This window comes from Thalassophryne amazonica, chromosome 8 (assembly GCF_902500255.1).
Source record: "Thalassophryne amazonica chromosome 8, fThaAma1.1, whole genome shotgun sequence".
Taxonomy (NCBI): domain Eukaryota; kingdom Metazoa; phylum Chordata; class Actinopteri; order Batrachoidiformes; family Batrachoididae; genus Thalassophryne; species Thalassophryne amazonica.
This window is the reverse complement of record NC_047110.1, coordinates 69,040,731-69,057,325: the sequence shown is the minus strand read 5'-3', so window position 1 is coordinate 69,057,325 and position 16,595 is coordinate 69,040,731. Positions and strand designations below refer to the sequence as shown.

Genomic DNA, 16,595 nt, shown 5'->3' with positions numbered 1-16,595 from the left:
GGGAATGTCCTTAGTAGACAACCACACTTCCTGCTGTGGCCGATACGTAGGGGCCGGAGTCCGCCGACGGTCTGCATGGGCCTTCGTCCTCATCCGGGCCCTCAGCAAAGCAGAACGGGCGGCACGCCACACCCGACGGCACTTCCGCAGGTGGGCCTGGACCGAGGGCACACCGACCTCTCCCTCAACCACCGGAAACAAAGGAGGCTGGTACCCCAGACACACCTCGAAAGGGGAGAGGCCGGTGGCTGACGACACCTGGCTGTTATGGGCATACTCGATTCAGGCCAAATGGGTACTCCAGGCCGCCGGGTGCGCGGCCGTCACGCAACGCAGGGCCTGTTCCACCTCCTGATTGGCCCGTTCTGCTTGCCCGTTGGTCTGGGGATGATACCCGGATGAGAGACTCACCGTGGCCCCCAGTTCCCAGCAGAAGCTCCTCCAGACTTGCGAGGAGAACTGGGGACCGCGATCGGAGACAATGTCTGTGGGAATCCCATGCAGCCGGACGACGTGGTGGACCAGGAGGTCCGCTGTCTCCTGGGCCGTCGGGAGCTTCGGGAGGGCCACGAAGTGGGCTGCCTTGGAGAATCGGTCCACTATCGTGAGGATGGTGGTGTTGCCCTGGGACGGCGGGAGGCCCGTGACAAAATCCAGGCCGATGTGGGACCAGGGGCGATGAGGCACAGGCAGCGGCTGGAGCAGTCCCGAAGCCCTGCGATGATCAGCCTTGCCCCTGGCGCAGGTGGTGCAGGCCTGGATATAATCCCGGACGTCGGCCTCTAGGGACGCCCACCAGAAGCGCTGCCGGACAACTGCCACGGTTCTTCGCACCCCTGGATGACAGGAGAGCTTAGAGCCGTGACAGAAGTCCAGGACTGCAGCCCTGGCCTCTGGTGGGACGTAGAGTCTGTTCTTCGGCCCAGTTCCGGGGTCCGGGCTTCGTGCCAGGGCCTCCCGGACGGTTCTCTCTACGTCCCAGGTGAGGGTGGCCACGATAGTGGACTCCGGGATGATGGGTTCCGGTGGATCCGACAACTCCGCTTTGACTTCATCTTCATGTACCCGGGACAAGGCATCCGATCTCTGGTTTTTGGTCCCGGGACGGTAGGTGATCCGGAAGTCAAAACGGCCGAAGAACAGTGACCAGCGGGCTTGCCTGGGGTTCAGCCGCATGGCGGTCCTGATATACTCCAGGTTCCGGTGGTCAGTGAAAACCGTGAATGGCACGGACGTTCCCTCCAACAGATGTCTCCACTCTTCAAGAGCCTCTTTCACCGCAAGGAGTTCTCGATTGCCGACGTCATAGTTCCGTTTGGCCGGGGTCAACCTGCGGGAAAAATAGGCACACGGGTGAAGGACCTTATCGGTCTTCCCGCTCTGGGAAAGCACAGCTCCTATCCCTGAGTCCGAGGCGTCCACTTCAACCACTAACTGGCGACTAGGATCGGGCTGCACCAGAACGGGTGCAGACGAGAAGCGCCGTTTCAACTCCTTGAACGCGGCATCGCAACGATCCGACCAGGTGAAGGGGACTTTTGGTGAGGTCAGGGCTGTCAGGGGGCTAACTACCTGACTGTAGCCCTTAATGAACCTCCTATAGAAATTAGCAAAGCCGAGGAACTGTTGCAGCTTCCTACGGCTGGTGGGTTGGGGCCAGTCTCTCACCGCCGCGACCTTGGCCGGATCAGGAGCGACGGAGTTAGGGGAGATGATAAACCCCAGGAAGGACAAAGAAGTGCGGTGGAACTCGCACTTCTCGCCCTTCACAAACAGCTGGTTCTCCAACAACCGCTGCAGGACCTGACGTACATGCCTGACATGGGTCTCAGGATCCGGAGAAAAGATGAGTATGTCGTCCAGATATACGAAGACGAATCGGTGCAGGAAATCCTGCAAGACATCATTAACCAATGCTTGGAACGTCGCGGGGGCGTTTGTAAGACCGAACGGCATGACCAGGTACTCAAAGTGACCTAAGGGGGTGTTAAATGCCGTCTTCCACTCGTCTCCCTTCCGGATCTGAACCAGGTGATATGCATTCCTAAGATCTAGCTTAGTGAACATTTGGGCTCCATGCAGGGGCGTGAACACTGAATCCAACAAGGGCAATGGGTATCGGTTACGAACCGTGATTTCGTTCAGCCCCCTGTAATCAATGCATGGACGTAGTCCGCCATCCTTTTTTCCCACAAAAAAGAAACCTGCACCCATCGGGGAAGTGGAATTCCGGATCAACCCGGCAGCTAAAGAGTCCCAGATGTAGGTCTCCATTGATTCGCGCTCAGGTCGTGAGAGGTTGTACAGCCTGCTGGACGGAAACTCAACGCCTGGAACCAAATCAATGGCACAATCGTACGGGCGGTGCGGGGGAAGGGTGAGCGCCAGATCCTTGCTGAACACGTCCACAAGGTCATGGTACTCCACCGGCACCGTCCCGAGATTGGGCGGGACTCTGACCTCCTCCTTAGCCTGGGAACCGGGAGGAACCGAGGAACCTAAACATACCCGATGGCAGGTCTCGCTCCACTGAACCACTACCCCGGACGGCCAATCGATCCGGGGATTGTGTTTTAACATCCAGGGGAACCCGAGAATCACGCGGGAGGTGGCAGGAGTCACAAAAAACTCGATCTCCTCCCGGTGGTTCCCTGACACCACCAGAGTTACTGGAGGTGTCTTATGTGTGATTAAAGGGAGTAGGGAGCCATCTAGTGCCTGTACTTGCACAGGTGAAGTAAGTGCCACCAGAGGGAGCCCTGCTTCCCTGGCCCATTTGCTGTCTAGCAAATTCCCCTCAGAGCCTGTGTCCACCAGTGCTGGGGCCTGAAGGGTTAAATCCTCATAAAGGATTGTAACTGGGAGTCGTGTGGCAATATGGGTGTGTCTCACGTGAATGTCTCGGCCCACCCCTAGCCCAGTTTCTAGGGGCGGGCGTTGGTGTTTAACCGCTCGGGGCAGTCCCTCACCTGATGCTCTATCGAGCCACAAACAAAGCACGCTCCGCGGACCAGCCTCCTCTGTCTATCCGGGGGTCTAAATGTGGCCCTGCTCGTGTCCATAGCTTCATCAGCAGGGGGAGCTGTAACCACACGGAGCGTAGGGGCCGTGGAGCGTGGGGAGGGCGGAGCTCGGTCGGAGCCGGAAGGGAGAGGGACGGCGCGTGCCCAGCCACGCCCTTCGTCTCGTTCCCGACGGCGTTCTTCTAACCGATTGTCTAATCGTATAACGAGATCAATAAGCCCATCTAAATCCCGCGGTTCATCCTTAGCCACCAGGTGCTCCTTTAGGACCAACGACAGTCCGTTTACGAAGGCGGCACGGAGGGCAGTGCTATTCCAGCCGGACCTCGCAGCTGCGATGCGGAAGTCGACTGCATAGGCAGCTGCGCTCCGGCGCCCCTGTCTCATTGACAGCAGCACGGCTGAAGCGGTCTCTCCTCTATTTGGGTGATCGAACACTGTTCTGAACTCCCTCACAAACCCATCATATGTCTGAAGGAGCCGTGAATTCTGCTCCCAGAGCGCTGTAGCCCAAGCGCATGCCTCACCGCGAAGCAGATTTATTACATAAGCTATCTTGCTGGCATCAGTCGCGTACATGACAGGACGTTGTGTGAAGACGAGCGAACGCTGCATAAGGAAGTCCGCGCACGTCTCCACACAACCTCCGTACGGCTCTGGAGGGCTTATGTATGCTTCCGGGGAAGGTGGGAGGGGTCGTTGAACGACCTGTGGAATGTCACTGTTATGCACAGGGTCGACAGGAGGGAGAGCCGCAGCAGCGCCCTGAGGGTGCGCTTCCACCTGCGCGGCGAGAGCCTCCACCCTGCGGTTAAGGAGGACATTCTGCTCGGTCATTAGATCCAACCGAGCCGTGAAAACGGTGAGGATTCGCTGCAACTCACCGATCATTCCTCCTGCGGACGCCTGTGCACCCTGTTCTTCCATTGGCCGTTCAACAGCCGGTTGACGCCCCTTGGGATCCATGACGTTGGCCGAGATATCCTGTTGGGAAAGTGTAGGAACACGGACCCACAACAGGGGGCGCAAATGAACGGACAATGGAGGAAGTCAAATAACACTTTTACTGTTGTGAAATAAGCACAACAAACACAACCGATTACAATAACAGACAATAAAGCTGAATCACAAAGGTGTCATGTGGGCAGGCTCGAAGATAGGAGACGTCTGTCCAAAGCAGAACCGGAACCACACGATTTCCTCCGCCACCGAACCCCGGGAATACTGGAGCCGTCAAGTCCCGAACTCCCAGGTGGCCACTGCCTCCGCTTGTCGGATCCGGTACTGCTGGCGAGGAACAGAAACAGTCAAATGTGGGTGCGCCTGCACCCAGCAACACGTATGGTGGAAAAACCACCTCCACCTCTCGTCAGGAAAACACTGTAGTGCAGGAATGTGAGTACTTATCCAAAATACAGTCTCCTGCTGTTCTTTTCTCTTTCTGTGTAAAGGCAAAAAGTATATTATGGTCAAAAGATAATCTGTTTGGCTAGATACGTTACCTCCTTGGTAGAGCGATATCTCGGCAGAGAAGTGGAGATGACGTCTTGCAGATATACCGCTGCGGATCAGATGATTGGTAACAGCTGTCGTAGGTGACAGCTGTCACCCCGGCTGCTCCTGTGAGATGGCAGCGCCCTCTGTACCTGGAGCCCGCACTCCAGGCAGGGTGCCCTCTGGTGGTGGTGGGCCAGCAGTACCTCCTCTTCAGCGGCCCACACAACACAGGCATTAACATTTTCTCACTTTTCTCTCGTGTGTAAACACTCTCAAAGTTCAAACCTTAGTAGAAAAATAAGCCCAACATGTTTTCAGGCCCAAACATTTGTTTGAGAAATAAAAATAGAACGTTTTCCTATAAATAATTATGATGACTTTTAGAACTAACAAATTTAATTTTAATGATCAACCTACGAGGTTGGACACATAAGAAATTATTAATAGTGACTGACCAGTACTTCACAGTTCCTCTGATCGCGCCTCTTCGTCCTGGTGCCGCGCCACTGTCGTGCCTTTTTCCACTCACACCTCACTGCAGGTGTCTTTTTCCGAGTGAAGAACACAGTTATGGGTAGTTGTTGGCGCTCTTTTTTCTTCTGGGCGAGAAGATTCTTATAAACAGACACGCAGAACACAATGCGCGTACTCTCCCTTCGCGGTGCCACAACAGGTGTTCCGTCATCTCGACAGAACACCGGCCTGCTTGATGAGGACGCAGAGCACAATGCACTGTTAAAAAAACAAAAAAAAGCATGCAAAATTGGACTAAAAAAATCAGCGAAACTGCGAGGCGCTATATTTTCCAGTATTTCTTTTTCTTTCTTTTTTATTTTTATTTTTGATAACTCTCACATCCGAGGGGGCGAGGTTGATGACGTGAGGGGGCGTCGCCCCCAAACGCCCCCTCGTGGTGCCGGGTCCGATTTGGTCTCCTAATGAAGGTGACATGCAGTATCACTTCAAAAGCTGTTAAACAAGAACTGAGTTTCCTGAATAGAGGAAGCAGCAGGAAAGCTAAATGGAATACGATGGAATAGTGGTTAGCACTGTTGATTCATGGCAAGAAGGTCATGGGATCACTTCCCGCCTGGACCTTTCTGTGAGGTGTTTGCATGTTCTCCCCGTGTTTGCGTGGGTTCCTCTGGATTCTCTGGCTTCCTGTCCCTTTCCAAAGACATGCATCATCTGAGAACTTTAAATTGACCGTAGGTGTGATTGAGTTTGTCTGTCTATAGGGAGATTTTAATTGCTTTGTTTAATTGCAAATTTTGGGCACCCAGAGTTTTAATAAATTTTTTTTTCATTAGTGTATAAATAGTAAATCTAATTTGAAATATCCAAACATCCCTGATTTAAATGTGAGATTATTTGCTCCCACAGCAGTGGAGTTGTGCAGTGTGAATTTGAAACTGAATTTATTTGGACTTATTCTTCCAAACTTTCTGGCTGGAATTATGTCATTGAAAACAAACAAGCAAAACACCTATTGGCATTGAGTAACATTTCATCTTCACCCAACCCTGTTTGAACCCAAGAGTGCCATCCATGGTAGTGACGACCGGTTTATTCCCATTTGGTCTCTACACCTATTTCGTCTACACTCATTTTGACCGGTATTCCCATATCGTCTACTAGTTTGTCTACTACTCAAAAGTGTTGAACTTATAAATAAATCAAAGAGGAGTGATATTGCCACAATAAATTTTGTAATAACATGTTGTTAGAGGAGTAAAGTGATTTGCTAAGGTGTGATAATTATCAGTCACACCTGTGTTTAATCTAATTATTACTCAAAGCTTAATCAAAGGATGAAAGCTTTCACACCTTTGTTCTGCATAATCATAATAAAATAAAAAAACTGCACTTTTAGACAAAGGTACACAAAATGTGAACACTGTCAAAATCGGGTGTAGACGAAATGAGAGTACATGAAATGGGACATAGACCAAATGGGAGTAGACCAGTGACCGTGAGAACCATGGTGTTTATTCTGGCATCATGTTGGAGTCATTCTTATGAAAGCAAACACGCATGTAAACATAATGTGCAATATTGAAAACATTAGGGAGGTCATGTCCACATATTGTATTTGTCGATATAGTCATTATCCTGATGGGCATATTCTATAAAAATACCTTTGTCTGGTTATTTTATCCTCACTAAGATCATTCATTACCTTTGAAGGCATATTGTGATGAATTTCCTTTCTTCATCAGTCTCCTGATTTATATTTATGTGCAGCAGTGATAAAAAGTGGAATTTTAAACATGAACATTGGCATAACTAAATGGGGGTGGGCGGGGATGCTTTGTAGTCATGACTGCAAAAAGGTTTTTAAGTGACAGTTTAAAAATGTAATTAAGACATACATTGCAGGTTTTAAAAAATAAATTCTCATTCTCCTGTTTCACTCCTAATTTTGTGGTACAACAAAGACTCCACAAGTCCTTTCTGATGTTCAGCCTTTATCATGTAAACTTGGAAATATGTTGTTTGAATCAAATGACTGTAAATTGTGTGATATTTCATCATATGCTGTAATCAGGTTATGTTGTGTCTCGGTAAACATCACCCTTGTTACCCCCCTGCCCTCTCCACCCTCCATTTGAGAGACTTTGTGTGAGAGTTGTTCTGATGGGGGAGTGCAACATTACGGTTTTTGAAACCCACTGACTGGCGGGAAGTGACCCACCACACTGCTGGACAGATGACTACCATAATGTTGGGGATTAGGGCTAGTTGAGGTGACAGGTGTGATGGGATATGACTGTGCAGTGACTAAAGTGCACGTATACTGTAACTCGTACTGGAAATCAGTTGCAGATTGGGTTTATTGTCTTTACTGTCTTATTATATTTATATTAGTGTGAAATTTGAATCAACGTTAGGAGAAAACACAAACTGGAACTTGTCCAATGATTTTGTGTGGATGGTCGGTAGTGCTATGCCACTTTGCATTATGGGTAATGACAAAAACACAAATGACTAATTTCAGGTATGTGGTTCATGCTAAAAGATACTGTAGTTGATTCATGAAGTCACTATACTTTCTTACTTTCAGAGGATCTAATATCTAATTCTGTCTCAAGTTACAATTTAACTGACATTAGGTCGATAGTAAGTCCCTCAGGGTCGCCACAACAAATCCAAGGTGGAATTGAAATGGCACAGGTTTTACATCGGATGCCCTTCCTGACGCAACTCCACATTACATGGAGAAGTGTGGCAGGGGTGGGATTTGAACCGGGAACCTTCTACAGTGAAACCAAGTGCACTAACCACTTGGCCATCACCCCTGCTCTGACATTAGCTTGATAACTAATGCAAAAAGCATTTGTTGTCAATTTTCTAAGTCGACAAAATATACAGTTCTCTTTCATCAATGAACAGTATCACCACACAAGTTTTTAATTCACTTTAAATATATGTTGGATACAAATATTGGTTACCAGTTCCTATGGTTTTTAATAATCAGCCCCAAAAAGTAAACATGTCAGGTGATGCCTGTCCCCGACAGTGTTTACTGAATGCAAATTTAAATCAAACACTTTGCATTAGCCTTGGACTAGTTTGTTTAGACTCACTCAGGTTCATGGTTGGCAGCGTGCGTGTGCACGTGTTCTGGCGTACTTGCGAATATGTTTGTGTGATGACATTCCCGCGGAGGGCCAGGGCAAGGTTTATCAGTCGTAAACACGAGCTGATGGATTGTGTTACACTGCTGAGATATGTGTGTTTACTCAGCAGCGTGAAAAGCAAACAGACACTTCGAGAGGTTTATCTCTCTCAGAGGACACGGCAAGGAAATATCCACATCACCCGCAGGTCATTGTTGTCAGTGCTTCAGGGGCTTTTTTTCCCCACCTTGTGTTCTCTCAGTAATGGTAAATTAGGCTTGAAAAATAAACCTTATTTAGGCACTATTGTCGTCACAACAAACGATTTGACTGGAAAGACTTGGAGAAGCCTGGAGGCTTAAGTCTGAGGCAATATCCTCCTCAATCCTTTTCCGAGGAAATGATTGGAATTCCGAGTACTTATCATGCCAATGAGTATAACAAAGGCGTCTCAAAGAGGAATGCTTTTTCTTTGTTTCCTTTTTGTTTCTTTCTTGGTTTGCTTTTTGGTTTCTTTCTTTTCCTGTACTTTTCGTTCATTTCTTCGAGAGCCGCATTCGGTGGAAACCTGACCTGTCTGTCCCGGCAGAATCTCTTTGCTCCCCCTCCATTATCTGTCCAGGCGCCCTCTGATTTTATTAATGCCCCTCATCAGGAAGTGAAGCCGAGAGTGTCTCTTTACTAACAAACAAATTAGTCTTTGTATTTGAGTGGCTCCACCCCTCCTCCTTCTGTGCAACTGCTGGAGGAGAAAATTCTCAATGAAACAAAGAAGCCATGCAACTCGATGGCTCACCAGCAGAGCCCAGGGCATTGGTGTCAATTGGAGAAAGCAAATACTATTTTCTCGTGAAGTAATCATTTCCGTTCCAAATTTCGTAAAGCAAAACATGCAGAAACAGGGGCAAATACAGCCCGTTCATCCTACAGCGAGTCTATTTTTGTCTGAATAGTTTGAGAAACAGCAAAATAGTGGACAGAAACTCACACAGACATTGGGAGAACATGCAAACTCCACATAGGAAGGAACTGGGCAGGGGTCGAATCAAACCCCAGAGCTTCTTGCTGTGAGGCAAAAGTGCGAACCACTGAGTCAACGTGACATCCAGAATGTACATGTTTAACCAAGGAGCTCAGATTTCAAGGCTGTGCCTCTGGTGATGATTGAATGTTCTTTTAGACAATACTATTCTCCATGTCTGTGATCACATGAATCATTTACTCTTTCATAACTCTATAACTTGGAATGTTGTAAGCAAGCTTCTTCATTTGTATCTGTTGTTATGGGCACTATTCATTCCAAGATTATTATTTATTACTTTTTTGTTGTATAAAATAACTAAGAGACAGTGTGCTGATAAAGCTATCACTAAAGTTAATGACTATGTGGTGTTGGAAGACGCTGAAGGCGTTGTGAATTCAGTTGCTGTTTGCCGTTATGCTGATGATAAGGCGTTTATTCAGTGGAGTTATCTGAGGTGACAGTTCTAATTTTTATTGATAAATGCATGTTTTACATCTGATGTAATGAAGAAAGAAGGTGTATAAATACACAAATACATGAACTGGCATGCATTAATGTAGTAATAAGCAGTAATGTGCAGTTAATTAAGTGGTAACTATGTTAATACTAATTAATTAAGACGTTCATATTAGTTAAAGCAGGAGTAACCATTAAATAACAGTAACTTAAGAGTGAACTGTTTTGTAATTATGTATTGTGTTCATCATATATGTAAGGATTAAACGAGAAGCCGTGCATTATATTATATTATTGAATGCACGACGTGGCGTCTAAAACACCACGACACGAAGCGGAGTGATAGTACAGTGACTTAACTCGCCAAACTACATGTGCGTATACACGAAAATAATGCACGCCAGTTAGACATGGAATTCTCACTGACCGTGGTATAAAAGGTATTAATTTATACATTAATTAATAATTCATAAAGATACTACACACCATTAATAAATGATTACCAAACACTGTTAATGCTTATTGCTACATTAATTATTGATAAATATTGTGCTCTTGTTGTAAAGTGTTACCATTAAATTAATTTTGAGAGTCACTTCAGTACTGAAGAATTCCCTTTTTATAATAAAATCTCCATCTGTGGAGATGCAGGATGACATTTCACTCAGAAAAAATACACCTAAGCAGACAGACATTAATCTCTTGTACACAGTGTACAGTTAATAAATGGCTTTAGCATTGAAATATTTTGTATAGCTCTGTGTATTTATTACACAATGCTGGCAAAGAAGTGGCCTTTTCATTAAAATACCATTTACATCGTTTGCCACATTTAATGAAATTACTAATCCATATGCACTGTTGGCGTAACTACATTTTTTTTTTTTTTAATTTCCAGTACAGAGTTGATTAATAGGACTAGAACTAATGTTATATGAATGATCATTTTGGAAATTGATGATGATTATTGTTTTATTTGTTTTAAAAAATTATCAGAAAATATTGCAAATTTCCCATCACAAAAAGTTTCATGCAGACAGATGATCTGCTATGATTACTCCAAAAGAAACAGCTAAGAGAAGAAGAAGCAGCAGCAGCCTTAACAAGCAGTTCAAAATCAATAAAACCCAGTTTACAATGAAATGAAAATAAATACAGTCGTCAACTCCTCATATTCAATAAATTAGAACCAGAGAGTTGTTTACAAGCTTGTTTTTCAGTTACTTAAATTACCTTAGTTGCGCCAAGAGAAGCAGTTCAAGTACCTCAGGGTCTTGTTCACGAGTGAGGGGACAATGAAGCGTGAGATTGGCCGGGGAATCGGTGCAGCAGGGGCAGTATTGCATTCGCTCTGTCGTACTGACGAAAAGGGAGCTGAGCCCAAAGGTAAAGTTCTTGCTCTACTGCTCAGTCTTCATTCCTACTCTCACCTATGGTCATGAGGGTTGGGTCATGACCGAAACAACTAGATTGTGGGTACAATCGGCTGAGATGGGTTTCCTCAGGAGGGTGGCTGGTGTGTCTCCCTTAGAGATAAGGTGAGAAGCTCAGTCATCCGTGAGGAGCTCGGAGTAGAGCCGCTGCTGCTTCGCATTGAAAGGAGCCAGCTGAGGTGGTTTGGGCATGTGGTAAGGATGCCCCCTGGGCGCCTCCCTAGGGAGGTGTTCCAGGCACGTCCAGCTGGGATGAGACCCCTGGGATGACTCAGAAATCGGTGGTGAGATTATATCTCCACACTGGCCTGGGAACACCCCTGGATCCCCCAGTTAGAGGTCAATGTGGCCCAGGAAAGGGAAGGTTTGGGTCCCCTGCTGGAGCTGTGGCCCCGATCTCAGATAAGTGATTGATAATTTAGATGTTCAGTCAACATATGAAAGTAGCCTACAAAGTCTACACACTATTAACTGGCACCCATTTTCTCAACTATAAAAGTAAAAAACGAACAAAAACCTTTCTTGCTTTTCATTTAATTTATTTTGGTTCACCATTAAAATCATCTCACTGATATTTCTTTTTCAAACATTCTAAGTGTTATTTTCAGTGTAAAGTGTTGTGCACAGTATTGTAACGGGTTTATCAGTGAAGTTGAATAATAACCATTTTGAGAATCTGTTTTGAATGAATTACAGATGAAGGGCTTTAGAGCAGTTTAAACTGAAAAATAAAATCTGGTAAAATGCTTACATTAGAAAACAGACTTAGGAGTAAAAGTGTTTGCTGTTCTGTATTACTTCATGAATGTCTCTTTCAAGTACAGATGCGTGATATTGATGTTTTGCGGATATTCAATATCTTCAAACTCTTTTTGGACTGTACTGATGCCGAGTTTATTCCTTACCCACCTCTGAGCAAACACAGGCATTTTTTGATTATAAGAAGAAATGTCAAGCAGACCAGCCTCAAAGGGGTGACCATCTGCTCTGGCCATACTAACAATACAAAACAAACAAAATAATGCAAAAGTGTCAAATACAAATCCTAATATGTAGGCAAGATATGTTTTTCCGTGAATTTTATTGAAGAGCACCAAGTTGTTGTAGAATTAACCTATTGCTCTTGTTGTGATGACCTTCTTGTAGTTACAATACAAAACCAGACAAACAATGTTTGATTCTACCTTAAATGTCTCTTTCATAAATAATTAGTGTTGTCAGTTACTTTGAAAAGTTACTTTATTAGCTACTTTTTTAGTTACTTTAAATACTTACTTCATTAGTAACTTTGTACAATTACTTTATTAGCAGCTGTCGGGCAGCTGCTGAATGTAACTAATAAGGTAAAGGCCCGCTGACACTTGCACGCACTTTCATGCCCTGTGTCGTGCAGGAGACTACACTCGTCTTTAACTGGTGTAGACTGAACGTGAGAGGAGTGCCGGTGCGTGCAATTGCGCAAATTGCTACTCACCAACACTGCGTGCAGCTCGTCAAGTCGAGTAAAGAAGAAGTGAACAGTGTGAGTGGTTGCGTCAGTGCACTGCATCAGAGCGCAGCTGAAAGATTATAACGAAATATTAAATCTATCATAAATGTACTTTTACAACTGCGCACAAGAAGGAAAGAACATGCAACTGTTTTACCAAGCCATGACAATGTAAAGATGACAAATAATTACCTTTTTAGAGGGCTCCAAATGCTTTCCCCGTCTCGTTCAGCTGTGCGCGCATGCACACAGCTGCTGCTGGAACGGTCCTCTGTGATTCAGGAAGCGAATAGAGCCATTTTCAACAGCTAACTCGTAGAGAAAATTATAAATCCACCACAAAATAATTATTTTATATATGCAGTGTCCAGTGCACAGCGCGTGGCAGCCGGTGGAACAAAGCATGGTGTCCAGCTGAGATCGTCACAGCGATGTGGGTGCAAGTGCATGCATCAAAGTCGTGCAAGTGTCAGGGCGCCTTAACTAGTAATCTGACTTGGTTATTCTTAAGATTGAGTACTCAGCAAAGTACGTAATAGTTACTTCGCTGAGTCTTAAAAATAACCAAGTTAGATTACTAATTACTTTATTAGTTACATTGAGTAGCTACTGACAAGTTGTCCACACCTGCTAATGAAGTAACTGTATATGTAACTAATAAAGTAACTTTTTAAAGTAACTGTGGCAACACTGTAAATAATACTTTTGTATTTACATGATTACTTTTTACATATTCACTCATGAAAAACAGGAATTGTTTAAATCTTGACACAATGTAAAGGTCATTGCCACATTTTATTAAGTAAACCAGTAATGGTTACATTTTGGCTTATATGCCATTTTCTGTAAGCCACACACAACAACATAACAAGCTCATGACAAATAGTGATGATGAATGAGTGATGATGCATTCTCATGCTTCTGTGTCTCTCTCTGTCCATTTTCCAGTCTGTGGTCCGAACATTGATATCCGAAATGACATCAGTGAGTTCAAGCGGCTGGAAAACTGCACAGTGGTAGAAGGCTACCTACAGATCCTTCTTATCTTTGACAAGACCAACAACATCAACCAGGAGGCTTTCCGCTCCCTCAGCTTCCCAAAGCTCACCGTCATTACCGACTTCCTGCTGCTGTTTCGTGTCTCGGGCTTGGACAGCCTCAGTGTGCTCTTCCCCAATCTGAGTGTGATTCGAGGACGAAATCTCTTCTACAACTATGCCCTAGTGATCTATGAGATGACCAGCTTGAAGGACATTGGTCTGTACAATCTGAGAAACATCACCCGTGGAGCCATCCGGATTGAGAAGAACCCCGAGCTCTGTTACCTGGACTCTGTGGACTGGTCTCTTATCATGAATGCGGAACTCATCAACACTATCAGTGGAAATAAGAAAGCAAAGGAGTGTGACAACGTCTGCCCAGGCATTATTGGAGATAACCCTCTCTGCCAACGGACAGCCATCAATGATAACTATGATTACCGCTGCTGGACGTCCCACCAGTGTCAGAAAGGTAACCTGCTTTACACTTACTATTTGTGTTTCAAAGAATTCATGCTAAATTGTATTTTAATGGCATTTCCGAAATATTTTGTGCGGTACAGTAAATTCACATGTGACTTTAAGCTTGGCAAATGAGCTTCAGTCAAGTGAACTTAACTTTACAGTCGAAATAAGCGTGTTTACAGCCTGGTACGACAAAGCAGTTTTGGCATCTATAGCTAGTTTTCCTGTTTATAACAACTGTACAGAGGGTGAGGGATGTGGTTGGGGTAAGGTTTTATATAATTCATCAATTTAACCTCTTTTAAGACATAAAGTTATGAATAATTAGGAGAATGGTCACTATATGAATGACAGCTGTGTGTCAGAGTCAGGACCCTGTTAGCTGTGGCTGCTAGCTGCTGTGGTCTCGACCATGTTTGTCTCTTCTGAGCATATTATTACAAATATCTAAGATAACATCACTTGGTGTGTGGTTAACGGACCATCAGAGAAGTCAGTATTCTTGTCTTTCCTTTGAGTGAAATGTTATTGTTATCAAATTTGCCTGTTAGCCCAAGGCTTGCACTAATCATCTTGTATTCTTATACTGTTTTTTTATGTTTGTACATATAGATTTTCATTGCACTGACCTGTGTTTATACTGACAACTATTTATACTTTTTTAAATTCACTTATGCACTTAAAAAGAGCATCCTATTCTGTTTTATATAACAGCTGAGTGGATCCTTGTCATTTGATTGGTGCTTTGTATGTCACATGACATGGATTATTCGTCCCATTTGTGTTGTGTTCCATTTACCGTGCAAATTTGGTTCCATACATTTTGTACCATTGCACGCTGCGAACCCCGCCCATCCACACAATATGGGGGCGGTGTTTAGCAACATGGCGGAGTTCGTTTTGCTGAAACAAGCTAATTGATTGTGCTAATTCTTCTAACACACACACATACAAAAAAACCCAAAAACAAAACAAATCCACTATGCCAGAAGCTGTCTGGAGGCATGAAGAGCTGTTGGGATGAAAAGCTGGAGTAATTTCTGACACGATTTTTCGCTGGACTGACGTGCACAAAGTCTTTTTTTTGGCGGGGGGTATCACAGACTAACTGTTTTGCCAAGCTGACTAAGTTTGTGTTGGACTGGTGATGTCAAAGCACCACAACAAAATGTAAGTCCCTTTACTATGTTTATAAATTAGTATAATATCAAATGACAAGCAACTATTTTAGCTGTTATATAAATCAAATAATGTATGTTTTTCCATTCTTTCAATGGAACAAATATTTAATTCGGTGAAAGCTGGAATGTACCATTCAACTCAGCTTTGCCTCGTTGAATGGAGCATTCCATCTTTCACCTCATGGAATATTCATACCATTGAACTCATAAACATTCATTATTTGTATATTATACCATGGTCAGTGAGAATTCCATGTCTAACTGGCATGCATTATTTTCATGTATATGCATACATAGTTCGGCGAGTTAAGTCACTGTAATATCACTCCGCTCTGGTCGTCACCATAGCAACGCGCAAATCAGTTGGCACAGATCAGCTGTGTTTTGACAGGTGAATGACAGAAACGTGATAAAACATGGATTTCCAAGTGAATTTTAATATTTTTGGCCAAAATAAACCATTTGAGGAATGGGAAGAGGAGGAGAGCAAACGAGAAGAACAGCAAAAGCAACGGCATAAAGATTTAACATCGGACGAACTGGACAAGATTGAAGACGTGAAAGAAAAAGAGAATGGTTGCCAAGGATGAAAATGTCTTGAGAATGGCATAAAATAGTCCCAAATACTTATGCATTTTTATCAAGTTCTGTTAACTTAAATAAATATTTGTGTGTTAGCTCACTGTGTGGGACCATGGTATAAGCGGATTAAACAACTCGAAGCCATGCATTATACGGTTTGAACGCACTTCGCGTCGTGGTGTTTTAGACTCCGCGTCGTGTATTCAAACCATATAATGCATGGCTTCCAGTTGTTTAATCCTTACCTATTCAATTGTAATTAGCAGCTAGCTTGACACTAGGGCCACTGATGGTGCAGTGGTGCCAGTCATCATTTTTAAAACCTGCACCCAAGCCACCCACCACCAAGTCCTCAAAAATATGCGTTAGCTTAACACCCAAACCAAAGTTAGCCTAGCTAAGCTTGTTTGTTAACTGTGAGAGGTAGGGTGTGTTTGGGCTTCATTTCTCCTACCTAGGTCAGACCAGTCATGCCCATGCGCCACCTCTTTGCCCATTCATGGGTTGGCTGAGAGTTAAGTGGATTTAGACATTGTCAAGATAATGATACTTGGAACTGACCCATTTGAGTTTCAAAACCACTCTTCAGAAAATCTAAGGGTGTCATCATGGAGGGTTTGTCCATGCAGGGTCCATGGTTTCAGTCATTCAGGCATTGTGAAATCATGCATTTCTTCACTACTAAACAAATCCTCAACTTTCTGCTGTGAGTTTCATTCATCTTTGTCAAGCTGCAGCATTATCCACTGGCCAGTGAAAACATTTCCACTGTGTTCGTTGTAGAG

At 44.6% G+C, this 16,595-nt stretch overlaps 1 protein-coding gene across 1 annotated transcript in view; it reads left to right on the top strand.

The window, feature by feature from the left end:
- igf1ra (insulin-like growth factor 1a receptor) overlaps nucleotides 1-16,595 on the top strand; it is a 242,427-nt gene that overhangs the window by 14,107 nt on the left and 211,725 nt on the right. The window contains exon 2 of the mRNA XM_034176564.1: nucleotides 13,491-14,054. Within this exon, the coding sequence (XP_034032455.1) occupies nucleotides 13,491-14,054 (564 nt within the window). The remainder of the gene's footprint in view (nucleotides 1-13,490; nucleotides 14,055-16,595) is intronic.